General features: G+C 43.1%; 1 protein-coding gene across 4 annotated transcripts in view; it reads right to left on the reverse strand.

The window, feature by feature from the left end:
• Positions 1 to 296: 296 nt before the first annotated feature.
• The window catches only part of ARFGEF3 (ARFGEF family member 3), a 177,647-nt gene continuing 163,618 nt past the window's right edge, over positions 297 to 14,325 (reverse strand). For all 4 annotated transcript variants that reach the window (XM_072719995.1, XM_072719990.1, XM_072719980.1 and 1 more), the window contains 3 exons: positions 13,639 to 13,760; positions 7,578 to 8,775; positions 297 to 4,210 (listed from right to left, as the gene is read on the reverse strand). In XM_072719995.1, the coding sequence (XP_072576096.1) occupies positions 4,019 to 4,210; positions 7,578 to 8,775; positions 13,639 to 13,760 (1,512 nt within the window). In that variant the 3' untranslated portion in view covers positions 297 to 4,018. The remainder of the gene's footprint in view (positions 4,211 to 7,577; positions 8,776 to 13,638; positions 13,761 to 14,325) is intronic.

Genomic DNA, 14,325 nt, shown 5'->3' on the forward strand with positions numbered 1-14,325 from the left:
GTTAGAATTTATTTTGCATATTCCCAAACTTTGATGATGACTTACGTATTTACTACTGTACACTTCCCAGGGAAGCAAGTAGAGAGGCACTGTTGGCTACAGAGCACTTTATTCTGAGTGATTAAATTGAACCAACCTTGCATGTCATTCTGGCCACAGACTGCCATGCTTTTCTGCGTAACAGCTGGCCATGAACAAATATTATTCTATCATTTCCAACTAATTTGGCAAGTTTTGTAAATTACCTCTGAGGGCCTGCTTGAAGATTAAAGTTCAGACCTTATTTTATTTTCAAACACTCAAAATATTATGTTATATATGATCTTTCTATGTAAAAACACTAGCTTTTTCTTTTTTTTTTTTTAAACCTTATTTGAAAAAATTCCCATAACATAGCAGATCTGGGATGTCAGATATTTTCCACTCATTTTAACTGTTTAATTCCTTAAAACACTAAAGTGTTTCCCCTGTGTTTTTAGAGCACAATGTTGTAGAGCGTGGCCTTTGAATTTAGGAACACCTCTCTCACAACCAGCTTTGCCATTTACTGGTTATCTCAGGCAAATTTCTTAACCTTTCTGGGTCTGTATCCTTAGCTGAACAAAAATGAGGAAATCTATGTCTATTTGACAAGGTCATTGTGAAAATTAAATGCTAATGTAGGTAAAGGGTCTACATTCACAGTGGCACTCGACAAATGTCACCACCTCCCTGCTGTTTATAACCTCTTGTGGTTATCAGCTCCAAACAAAGGTCTTCATTCTGCTTAGTTTGATGGGTGGACACAAATGGATTTTCTTTCTGAGAAAGAAAACTGTCTTACCTAAGCAGTCTTGTGATGTATTTGGGGAGAGTCAGGGATATCTATTATACAATCACATTACCTTCTTATGATTAAGGCCATTTGACTTTCTCCACTCACTCTGTATAAGCCTCTTCTTAAAACAAGAACTAAAAGCCTGGTGGTATCATACCAAGAGGCTTCCATTTAAAGGTACTTTTGAATTTTGTTAATATTTTGTCATGTTTGATTGCAAATATTTTAATCTGAGCTGTTATGTGTGTTAACATCTGCCTTGGTCAGTCATTAAATAGCATAAAGATGGTAGAAAATGCCCTAGTTTTGTATTGATGGAGAAGGCTAGAAAATAATCGTAAGGGGAGAGAGAATAAAATGGTGTAAAGAGGCAGCCCAAGCATTTTAAAAAGCTAATCAGGAGAGGCAAGAACTAGGGGGAAATCCTAGAACTCCATCAAACCTATGCTCTTAGGGCAAGGAGAAATCTGATGATGAGTGTGGTCTACTTGGCTGTCAGGAATTCCTAAATACTGAATTTTCTAGATGCTTTCAAGATGCACTTTACCAAAATATTAAAAAATAAATCTCAACCTCAGGGTAACACACTTTTGGCAGTAAATATGGGCAATTGAAAGCAATGTGCAAAATCTTATTCTGCTTAGATCAGTAAATGTATGGTAAGAACTGTTTTAACCACAAAGGCTGTCTTGACCTTGGTCCTTCAGAGACCTTGGGAGAACGAGAGTGAAGGAAGAGAGCGGAAAAGGCAGAAACCAAGACAGCTGGAGAGTGTGAGAGGCTGACCTGGGCCGTCTGGAAAGGGAACCCTTGTCTACCAAGGGTTCCTCTCCACCCCTGGAGATGACAGACTTCACTGTGACCTGATGTTCTGTTTGTTAGAGATTATTTGCATCAGGCAATATCTTTTTTGACAATCACAGATACCTCTGGGAGGTATTATGGTGGTTTAGCTAACTTTCTTGTTGAAATCTGATGTGGATGTGAAGCGCAGAGTGTGCTGGGGACAGAGGTGGGTGGAGACCAATGTGGGCCATGGGGTAGGCTATAGAATAGATGATGGAAAGGGGTCAAAAACCTCTTAAAAATGGTAAAGAACTATGTACGTTTTCTCACTTTTTAATTCTTGAACGTACAGTTTATTTTCATAAACTAGCCTTGAATCTCATAATAGAGCATCTATGGGAGAATGGATTCTGATTTCTAAACAATTAACATACTCTAGGACATGACATTCTACACTGAGACAGGCTTCCCTCAAATTTTCATACTTTATAAGAGGTTGCTACATATCATAATCACTCTGATTTGATACTCTTCTCTAATGAAGCTTATTTCCCACCCCAAAGTGAATTTTGGAGTCCTCATGGGCTCACAAAGGGGAACCAAATCTCAGAAGAGCAGTACATCTTGGTGGCTCTATTTCTTTTTGTGGCTTTTGTTAAAATAAAAAAAGTACCGGACTTTCAATTCTATTTCCAAAATATAACAATTTAAAAGTATAGAATACAGCTCATTACTATCCCAACAATTCACTGCTTGTTAAGATCAAGGAGTTGATTTGCTTCTAAACTTATTTGTCTAATGAGTAAAACCTGAAGGCAAAAAGAGTGTGTCATGGAACTGGAAATATGTCTTCTGGACTCTGTGGTGATCTTTAGATGGTATAAGGAATGATGTGGTTCTTTCATATTGGCTAAATAAATCAGGGAACCCTGTCTTCATCTTAACCTTGTAGATAGTTACATATTTCTCAAGGAAGACAAAGTTTACAAATAACAGCACTTAATAAAGCTGTTAGTTGTAAATCCTTGCTTCTCTACCAAAGACTTGATGTTTCAATCATTATAATTTAGGAACTATGAAGTATATTGTAAATAATATAAGGATTCCAAATAAATTTTCTAGTACTATCCAAAAGAAATGTCCATATAGAACAGCCCTTTAGAAAGGCCTCAGACAAAAGATAAATTTACTTGCCAGAGAGAACACATGTTTTAAATTGAAAAACTTAATTTCCTAAATTTCATTGTGTCCCCTTCTCCATTAGTTATTTTTTCTTTTGAGACTAGAGCCTGTTTGCCTGACACTGTAATTTCTCGTGATGGTTGTATAATATTTAAGGTTTAAAATGACTTCGTCCCAGTCTCCTTTCCCACCCCTTCCAGCTGTCTCCCTGCCACCCCACACTTCCTGCCCCGTTCCCTGAGAAGTCTGCTCACTGGATGGAGAACTGAGTCCTTTCCTCCAAGGGTGTGGATACAAAAGGAGTTGCATTTAAATGTTTTGTTTTCTTAAAAACCCAATGTTCTGCCTTATGTTCAGATAGCTAGAGCATAAAAATGTCTGTGCAACAAGAAACTAAGGCACCATTTTTTTTTCTTTCCCTTTCCTGTTTTGCCTTGGGAGCAAAAGCAGAGACTGGTGGGAAGCCAGGGTGGCAGGTCAGTCTTATGTCTCTTGGCAAGATCTGTATCGGCCACTATCACTGGGAGCTGCGTGTCAAAAGTTTCCAGGACACAGACTGAAAACCCTGCCAGGAAAGCATTTTATTCCTTTAGAAATAGGGAAATAAAGGCACAACAGTACCTTAAAAGAAGAAGTAAGTTGGTGAATACCAACCAGAAAATCTTGACAATTTAGGACAACTTTGAAATGTTCTGAAATATCTTACAGAGGAAGTCATCCCTTACTTGATTATGACACCCAAGAATATGTTTTTCCAGCTGTTGTCTTCCCTGCTAAGCCCATAACCATAATAGATATCTTCCTCCGATGAACGTCTGCTACTAGATGCCTGAGTGCTTGCACATCAGCTTGACTTACCAGCGGATATTTTCTTAACAATTGCATTAAAAAAAAAAAAAATCAAATGGACCAGTGAAGTGTTTTCAAAGGAGTAGTCCTTGAAAAGGGACTCTTGGGAATAGCATGGCAGGCAAAAGCACTGGGAAATAAACATCAAAATTTAGAAATGTGTCAAGGACTGAAGACTTTTCTGAAATAATGTGCAAAATCAGAGTATCGTTTGTGTCCTCTAGATACAAGGTGAGTGTCCGGAGTGGCCCCGGTACTGATTAGCGAGGGAGCGGCCAGCGGTTTCAGCGGGGCTGGCGGTGGGGAGGACGCCCCCCGCCCCCCGCCCGTCGGACTGGCAGGCGCTCTCCGCCCTTCGCTGCTGTACTTCCTCACGGGGATCTCCTAGACGATGATGTCGTAGACCCGGCCCACTCGGCCCAGCCATTCCCTCACAGCCTGGCGCACTCTGATGTCGGTCACGTGACAGGTCAGCTGGCTGATGCAGGGGAACACGGCGGGCTGGAGGGCCGTGAAGGTCTGGTCCGGAAGGATCTGAATCTGGTTGAGGACCGTTAGCACCATGTTGGTCCATGCCTAGGAGAAAGGATGGAGGAGCATTAGCAGCTTTCCCCTCTGGATTCATTCCAGCCAATTTGCAAATGAGTTATCCTAGGCTTTAGGTTGCAAATAAATCAGTCTTTACTAATGTAATGTGGCTAAGTCCTCATTTTAAGTTCATATACACAAGGAACAGCAGAGACTCCTTTAATGTTAGGAATACCTTATTTTCAGGTTTCATGGACTCCAGGCATACCTTGTTTATTGCATTTTACTTTACAATACTGTGGTTCCCAGACACTGCTTTTTCTTTTCTTTCTCCCCCGCCTCCGCCTTTTTTTTTTTTTTTAAATAAACTGAACATCTGTGGCAGCCCTGTGTTGAGCATGTCCATCGTTGGCACCATTTTTCCAACAGCATTAAATGTTTTGTTTTCCAACAGCATTTGCTCACCTCACTTTGTATCTCTGTCACCTTTTGGTAATTCTCACAATATTTGAAACTTTTGCATTATTATTATTACTATTATTTGTTATGGTCATCTGTGATCAGTGATCTTTAATGTTACTATTGTAATTGTTTCGGGGTGCCATAAATTGTGCCCATTAACTTAATAAATGTGTCTGCTCTGATTGTTTCACTGACCAGTTCCCCCATTTCTCTCCTGCTCCTCATGCCCTTCTATTCCCTGAGACACAATAATAGTGAAGTTAGATCAATTACTAACCCCACCATGGCCTCTAAGTGTTCAAGTGAAAGGAATAGTCCACAGGTCTTTCCTTTTAAATCCAAAGCTAGAAATGATTATGCTTAGTGAGGAAGGCATGTTGAAAGCTGAGACTGGCACAAGAGTCTACTTCTGGGCTAAGTTAGCCACACTGGAAATGCAGAGGGAAAGCTCCTGAAGGAAATTAAAAGTGCTACTCCAGGGAACACACAAATAAGAAAGAGAAACAACCTTAGCGCTGTTCTGGAGAAAGTTTGAATAGTCTTGATAAAAAAAAAAATCAAAGCAGCTACACCATTCATGTAAGTCAAAACCTAATTCCGAGGAAGGCCCTAACTCTCTTCAGTTTTGTGAAGGCTGAGAGGTGAGGGAGCTGCAGAAGAAAAGTCTGAAGCTAGCAGAGGTTGGTTCATAAGGTTTAAGAAAAGAAGCCAGTTCCATAACAGAAAAGTGCAAGGTGAAGCAGCAAGTGCTGAAGTAGAAGCTACATTCTCCAGAAGGTCTACCTATGGTCATTCATGAGGGTGGCTACATCCAGCAACAGATTTCCAATGTAGATGAAAAGAGGCTTCTGTTGAAAGATGTCATCTAGGACTTCATGGCTAGACAGAAGTCACTGCCCGGCCTCAAAGGTCAGGCTGCCTCTCTGGTTAGGAGCTTACGTAGCTGGTGACTTGCGGTTGAAGCCAGGGTTCATTCACTATTGTGAAAATCCCAGAGCCCTTAAGAATTATGCTGAATCTGTTCCGCCTGTGTTTCATAAATGGAACAACAAGGCCTGGAATGACAGCACATCTATTTACAACACGGTTTCTTGAATATTTTAAGCCCATTGTTGAGAACTACTACTCAGAAAAAAAGGATTCCTTTAAAAATAATCCTGCTTATTGATAATGCGCCTGGTGACCCAAGAGCTCTGATGGAGATGTACAATAAGATTAATACTATCTTCATGCCTGCTAACACAACATCTATTCTACAGCCCTTGGATCAAAGAGTCATTTCTACTTTCAAGTTAATATATAAGAAATACATTCCATAAGACTGTAGCTGCTCTAGATAGCGATTCCTCTGAGGGATCTGGACAAAGCATATTGAGAACTTGGAAAGTATTCACTATTCTATGCCATGAAGAACATTATGATTCATAGGAAGAGGTCAAAACATCAATACGAACTGGAGTTTGGAAGAAGTGGATTCCAGCCCTCACGGATGACTGTGAGGGTTTCAGGACTTCCCCAGGGGGAGTACCTGCAGATGTGGTGGGAATAGCAGGAGAACTAGAATTAGAGGTGGAGTCTGGAAATGGGACTGGATTGCTTTGATCTCCTGATCAAACCTGAACAGATCAGGAGGTGCTTCTTATGCAGGAGCAAAGAAAGTGGTTGCTTGAGCTGGAATCTACTTCCAGTGAAGATGCTGTGGAGATTGTTGAAATGATAGTGAGGGATTTAGAATATTACATAAACTTCGGTTGATAAAGCAGTTGTAGGGTTTGAGAGGATGGACTCCCATTTTGAAAGAAGTTTCTACTGGGGGTAAATGCTACCAGACAGCATTGCATGCTATAGAGAAATCGTTCATGAAAGAGTCAATGCAGCAAACTTTATTGTTGCCTTATTTTAGGAAATTGCCATAGCCACCACAACCTTCCGCAACCATCACCCCGATTGGTCAGCAGCCATCAATGTCGAAGAAAGACCCTCCACTGGCAGAAAGACTGACTTGTGGAAAACTCAGAGGATGCTCAGCACTTTTTAGCAATAAAGTATTTTTTAAATTAAGGTTGTGTGTGTGTGTGTGTGTATGTGTATTTCTAAATATGCTATTGCACATTTTATAGACTATAGCATAGTGTAAACATAATTTTAACATGCACTGGGAAACCAAAAAATTCATTTGACTCACTTTGATATCTGCTTTATTGCAGTGGTCTGGAGTCAAACCCGCAATATCTCCGAGGTATGCCTGTACAAAGATCTTACCTACCTATTCCTCAGATTTTTAAAAATTCTCTTGCCTTCTCATAATGAAATCTCTATAAGACATTTTAAGTTATCAGTCTCCATAATGCTTAGCAAGCTGGAATAGGACTGCCTTCATTCAGGGTGGCTTTTAAAATCATAAGCAAATCTCCAAGACATGAAAAAAATTAAGCCATGTTATTTGGCCAAAAGGTCATCTATTATAGTATAACCATACATCTCTGTTTGACTGGACTTTTGCAAATCCAGTCTGGTTTTGAAGTTTGGTTCTATTTTCAGGATACTTTAGAGGAAAATAAGGCATCTTGCAAGATTCACGCTAAGTCCACACTTATGTTTATTCTAAGAACACATTTTTTGTGTAGGTCCACAGAATCCTAAGATCTAAGATCTTCTAACCTATGCCTGCGACAGGAGCCCACAATTCAAACACTCGGATTATTTCTCCCTGTGACTTTAGATCCCTCTTTTTCTCTTGCCCCATCTCCCGTCTATTCTTAAACAGTACCAACACCGTTTTCTCCTCAAGCCGAGTCACAGATTTTAAATACATGAAGGGGCAGGCCCACTCAAAGCCTTCCGAGCAATGAGCATCCTGTGCTCCCAGTGGGTTAGGAAGACTTGGGATGAAAACAGTCGGCTGGCACCACCGCAGGCTAACGCGCGCTTGCTTGGCGCGGCGGGAACCCACCTGGATCTGTGCCTCGGCGTCCCGCCCCGAGACGCTCAGCGAGCTCCCGGTGGAGCCCGAGCGGGGCCTCTTCTCCTGTCGCAGCAGCTCGGGGCCCGCGCTGAACGAGTGGCGCATCTGCCCCTGGTCTACCAGGTGCTGGGGACGCTGCAGCAGCGGCGAGTCCTGGCCCCTGGCGCCCGGCGGCTCTCCCCTCTTCTCCACTTTGCCCTCTTTGGGGAACGCGGGCAGGTTGTGCTGCTGCTTCCTCCTCTTGTACTCGGTCACGAGCCTGGAGATGGTCCTGTCGGCCGCCAGGGTGTAGATCCTGTTCCCCGCGCTCTCCCACCACTCCTTCCTGCGGCCGGCGTCCTTCCTCTCCGCCTTGGGGCTGGGCGGCGGCGGCAGGCTCCCGGGCTCGGCCGCGTGGTCCCGGGCCTGGCTCCGGTCATCCTCCGAAGGGGTGTCCTTCCCCGAGAAGCCGCCGGTCGACGGCGTGGAGGACTCGGACTGGAAGGAGGGCAGGATGAAGAACGGGTCGGCCCTGAAGGCGGGCGCCTCCTCGGCGCTGCTCTCCAGGTCCAGGTGCATCTGGATGTAGTGGTTGCACAGCTCCATGCACAGCTTGTGCAGCCGCTTGACCAGCCACACCCAGTCGGCGTTGCTGATGGGCTGCACGCTCAGCGAGGGCAGCCGGGCCCGCCAGCGCCGCTGCTCCCGGCCCCGCGGGGGGCTCACCTGCGCAGTCTCCTCGAAGATGTCCTCGTCCTCCGACGAGCACTGCTGGGACGAGTCCGAGCTCCTCTCGTCGTCCTCAAAGAGCACCTTCTTCACCTGCTCGGCCGTGATGGCTTCCTGGTTGGTGAGGACGGCGCAGACCAGCGCGTGGAAGTAGATGTTGAAGCTCATGGCGGACTGGCGGTACAGGTTGGCGGCGCCCCCGATGCCCGACACCTTCTTCAGCAGGCACTTCAGCCCGGGGCTGGTGTCGAACTCCCGCGCCGTCCGGTACGAGTCCAGCAGCAGGTCGAAGATGACGGCCAGGTTCTGCATGGAGATGTACCTGAGGAAGCCGGCCAGCTTGGCCTCGGCGGCCGGGGCCGCCCTCTCCTCTCCCGGGGACGGGCCCTTGACGAACTCCTCCAGCAAGACGTCGTACAGGTTCTGCAGCAGCACTTGGTGGGACAGCAGGCTCACCACGATCTCGCGGAAGGACACGCTGCGGCGCAAAGAGACAAAGAGACGCTAGAGACGCTCGATTAGTCACCCGCGCCGGCCGCGGAAGCCACTCCAAGGTCACCCATCCTCCAAGGGCTCGGGCCAGATGACACACGGCCCGGCTTTACTTCAGCGCCTTCATTTATCTACAGATTTTACTCCATTACCTCTTTTACAGCTTTTATTCATTCATTCATTCATTCATTCATTCATTCATGAGGCAGAGACAGAGCAGAGGGAGAAGCAGGCTCCCTGCGGGGACCCTGAAACAGAGGCAGATGTTCAACCCCTGGGCCACCCAGGCGTCCCTAATGCTTTCCTTTCAAAAGGGCAAACTTCTTGGGGGCATTACACCATTTCAATCATGGTTAACAGAATTGCGGACACTTTCTAAAATCTAGGCGATATATGATACTACTGTTTTATAAAAACTTTTCAGTATAGGCTCACTGGTGGGATACAGCATTTGACATTTTATGACCTGTAACCGTGAAGGAAATAAAATCGGAAAGTAACAACTTCTGGCCATAAAATTCTATGAATTTTAATTGGTTTTCTTCCCTACCTTTGCTTTTTTTTTTTTTTTTTTTTCCCTCAAACCCAGAGCTGTTAGCAATCTCATTGAAGTCCAGCTTTCTAGGGACCAAACCAGTTTACCCGGATTAACTGTTAATGCTTTAGGTGCATATATATAAAAACTCCAGTGCTTCCAGCATGTGAAATGGGCGAGGGTCACACATGTGCAAATTTAAGATATAGATGACTGAACTCAAGCTTTCTAAACCAAACCTGAGAGACAAAGCAGCGATCATTCAACACTTATAATTCTCTTCTGTGTCCTTTCCTGCCAACATGGCCACAGGGCTCCTTTGTGGCCCTGGAATGCTTACTTGGATTTGCTGAGAGGCCCCTCAGGTCAGCTACGTGGCACAGGGGGAGGGGACGAATCCTCCCTAGACACCCGGCCAGGTCCCCTGGTTGAGAAGCGGGCACAGCCCACATAAGGAAGCCTTACCAGTGCCCCTTGGTGATTTCGCCTCTCCTGTTTGGCTGTATTCTTATACGATTTCAATTCCAGGTACTACCTTTGTTAAATATTATAATTCACCCATGTGGTTTGTGGTTTATGGTTTCACATTGTTTTGCTGCTCTTAGAACTGCATGAAAATAGCTTATACCATTATGTTGCAAACTAAATCCCATACGGGGTAATTATGAATTTATGACAACTCTAATTAATTAACAGTGTTTATTTAAAGCTCCAACCACTATGTTAATATGGTTAGCTATGACCTTGCATTTCAAAATTACTCTTTTAACAAAAAGGAACACAAATGCTTCTGTACATTTAAAGGCTGACCTTACCCTCCGTGCCATGGTGCACTGATGCAGCATGGTGTAATCAGCACAGATCTGCCATTTACAAACCATATCCTTTTTTAACAAGTCATTTAAGTAACTTGCTTTGGTGGTAAAATACACATAACATAAAAGTTTATTTTATTTTAGCCATTTTTTAAAATTATTTATTTATTTATTTATTTATTTATTTATTTATTTATTTATGATAGTCACAGAGAGACAGAGAGGCAGAGACACAGGCAGAAGGAGAAGCAGGCTCCATGCACCGGGAGCCTGATGTGGGATTCGATCCCGGGTCTCCAGGATCGCGCCCCGGGCCAAAGGCAGGTGCCAAACCGCTGCGCCACCCAGGGATCCCTTAATTTAATTTTTTAAAAGATTTTATTTATTTATTCATGAGAGACACACAGAGAGAAGTGGAGACACAGGCAGAAGGAGAAGCAGGATCCCTGCAGGGAGCCTGACATGGAACCTGATCCCTGGAGCCGGGATCATGCCCTGAACCAAAGGCAGACACTCAACCGCTGAGCCACCCGGGTGTCCCTATATTAGCCATTTTTAAAAGCACAATTCAATGGCATTAAGTACCTGCACCATTTTGGGCAACTGTCACCACTGTCTATTTCTAGAACTTTTCATCCCAAATTCAATACCCCTCAAACAATAACTCCTCATTCTGCCCTTCTTTTGATAAGTTATTTAAGGTATCAGGAACACTGAATATGCATTCTTTTTAAAAGCGCCCAAGTTGATCAAGTGCTTCATGTCTATAGCTATAGGATACTACCTTAAGGGAAATCCTGTCGCCACTCAAGTCTTTTCCCTTGTCTGTATGCCCCATTACACCGTAAAAGTCTTCAAGGGCCAGGGCGGTATCTTATTATCTAATTCAAGGTTGGGAAAATGTCTGGTGAGAGCAGCTCTCAGTAAGTGTTCAAACTGACAAACTGAGTAACAAAACCAGATTGGCTCTAAGTACAAATGCCTCCTGGAAGCAACGTTCTCCTTGAGAAATGGCTCTGACACCTCAACCCCATGCCCTTGGCAGTCTGGACTCCTGAAGCAGGAACCCAACCAGAGAGGGGTAAGTTTGATCAACCTTTGGAAGATATAAACACCAGAGCCCACAGGACATGATCTGTCACCTTCCCCGAGAGCTGGAAAGCCCTTTACCAGTGAATGTTTAAAAAGGCAGTTGACACTCAGCCATTAGAAATACTCAGCCATTAGAAATGACAAATACCCACATTTGCTTCAACGTGGATGGAACCGGAGGGTACTATGCTGAGTGAAATGTGTCAATCGGAGAAGGACAAACATTATATGTTCTCATTCATTTGGGGAATATAAATAATAGTGAAAGGGAATAGAAGGGAAGGGAGAAGAAATGGGTAGGAAATATCAGAAAGGGAGACAGAACATAAAGACTCCTAACTCTGGGAAACGAACTAGGGGTGGTGGAAGGGGAGGAGGGGTGGGGGGTGGGGGTGAATGGGTGACGGGCACTGAGGGGGGCACTTGACGGGATGAGCACTGGGTGTTATTCTGTATGTTGGCAAATTGAACACCAATAAAAAATAAATTTATTATTAAAAAAAATAAAAAGACAGTTGATGCAAGGCCATGTTTGAGTTATGGAGTATCTATCAACCAAGATAGCAATTTTATATCCTAAAGTATCAAGGGGACTAAGTGTGCATGTGAAAAGTTTAAAAAAATGCCTTCTGCTTTAGGATCAAGCTCCATGATACATAATAAGACAATAAAGGGACGCAGCTGGAGCAGTAATACAGAGATCAAAATTTCAGAGAGGTGCCGAAAAAGTGAAATAACTGTTATAGATGCACAACTCTTAATCATTTATATTGACAGAAGATTTTTAAAAAAGACCTGGAACAAACAAAAATGAACAGATAATTTTTCAATTTGTTGTACCCAAGTGTTTCATCCTTTTGGTCTGCACACCCATTACAAAGGGGACTGTGAAGTGCTTCTGAGACCAAGTGCAAAGGAAAGGTCTCTTCCTGGAGAATTAATTGCCTAACCAGTGGCTGACTGAAGACCTGCTAATGCCAGTTTCAGAGAGAAACAGATTCTGAATTTCAAGTACCATATCTTAAAGCTCTCACATTAGGTGGATGCTGTAAAGCTCAGGGGCTATCTAGAGGTGATTTAAAACCACACCCAGATTTCTCTTTATTAATACTATAATCTGAATTTGATTTAGATTTTTTTTCCCCCATGGGTAACTTCAACATGAACCTTTGAGGATGAGCATAGATACGAACCTTCCTTAGGTCTACCGCATCTTGTGCTACATCTCGTGCTAAGATAAGAACCGCTCTGTAATAAGAATCAAATCCAAGAATGCCAGATGGCTCCACGCCTTTGTGCTTATGTGTCCCTGGATAGGTGGCCTGGCCTCTCTGAATGTTTTCCCATGGATAAAATGGGAGTGGAAGTATCTAGCTGCTGTATCTTACATATCATGCTCAAATACTTACCATCATTATTATTAGTAGGCTGGAAGTTTAAAAATGGGAAATTCCAGTCATGGGTATTATCTTCAAGGCTAGGAACAATAGTTTGTAGGCAAAATGACAGTATTTAGAAAGGGCAACATTTGGGGGTACCTGAGTGGCTCAGTTGGTTTAGCATCTGACTCTTGATTTTGGCTCAGGTCACAATCTCAGGGTCTTGGGATCAGCTGCATCAGGCTCTGCACTCAGTGGGGAGTCTGCTTGAGATTCTCTCCCTTTCCTTCTTCCCTTCCCTCTGCTCTGTGTCTCTAATTATAAATCAATCAATCAATCAATCTAAAAAGGGCCAGATTCTTGTGGCTGGGCACAGATGTTTTTATCTCCCAACAGCTCATGAAAAGTTGAAGTATTTCTCCCTGAAACAGTATGAATCATGCCTCATATTACAATTTAAAAAAAGAGAGACCATGGATAATACTATAGACACGCTGAGTTATGTCCCCCCACCCAAATTCATATGTTGAAGTCCAAACCCACAGTACCACAGTGTGACTGTATTGGGAGTTAAGATCTTGAAAAATAATTAAGGTAGATTCTCATCCAATATGACTGGTGTCCTTATAAGAAGGGATTAGGACACAGACACATACAGAAGAAAGACCACATGAAGACACAGGGAGAAAGCATCCATCCAGAAGCCAAGGAGAGAGGCCTCGGAAGAAACCAACCCTGCCGACACCTGGATCTTGGACTTCTAGGCTTCGGAACTGTAAGCAAATACATTTCTGTTGTTTGAGCCACCCAGCTGATGGTGTTCAGTATGGTAGTCCTATGAAACTAGTACATGTGAAATGTTGAAGCTGTAAAGCTTCAGAAACAGTTTTCTGTAAAAACCTTTGCTAAACGACTCTATAAATGTCATTCTTAGCCAAATCTTGGATTTCAATGAGCCAGAAATGAAAATAAATAGAACCTTCCTTAGTTGTAAGCTCCCCACATGTTTAAGCTTATTAGCTGCTTACCTTTTCTTGGTGTGTCCATTTGGCTTCTCATCAGGAGGCAGCTCAATAATGAGCTGACAAGACTGAGCATGATCGAAGTTGTTTGGAGTCTTGGGTGAGCACTGTGTGTCCAACATAAACACCTGCAAAGGTATGCAAAGGTACAGTTCAGAGCTCTGTCATCCTCCACCTGACTCCACTAGGGATTAGCTGGATGGCCCTGGATAAATTTCTTACTCTTTCTACTCATTTTCTCACCTATGAAATGAAGTTGACAATGGTTTCCTACATGATATGTTGAGAGAATTAATATGTGTATATTACATATGCATAGCATTAGAACAGAAGAATAAATATTCAGAAGTTAGTGGCTGATACTAACACAAATAACACGACTACTTTAATCACGTGACAACTCATTACACTCCAACTAGTAAGTGCTGATATTTAATATTAATTAAGAGTAAATAAAGAGGGGCCGTGTTTATAAAAAATATCTCCGATTTTGACATCTCTGTGGTATTCTATCCAACACAGGAATAAGAAATTAATTAGGACATTTAGAAACCAGACCTAGCCAGGAAACTTATCAACTGATAATCAGAGTATCCTGGATATACTAAGGGAGATTTTATTAAGAATTTAAACAGCTCTTATAGAGAAAAGGCAATTCTGAATATAACCCTTAATTCACTTTATTTTTGTAAA

Source organism: Vulpes vulpes, chromosome 1 (assembly GCF_048418805.1).
Source record: "Vulpes vulpes isolate BD-2025 chromosome 1, VulVul3, whole genome shotgun sequence".
In the NCBI taxonomy this organism is placed as follows: Eukaryota; Metazoa; Chordata; class Mammalia; order Carnivora; family Canidae; genus Vulpes; species Vulpes vulpes.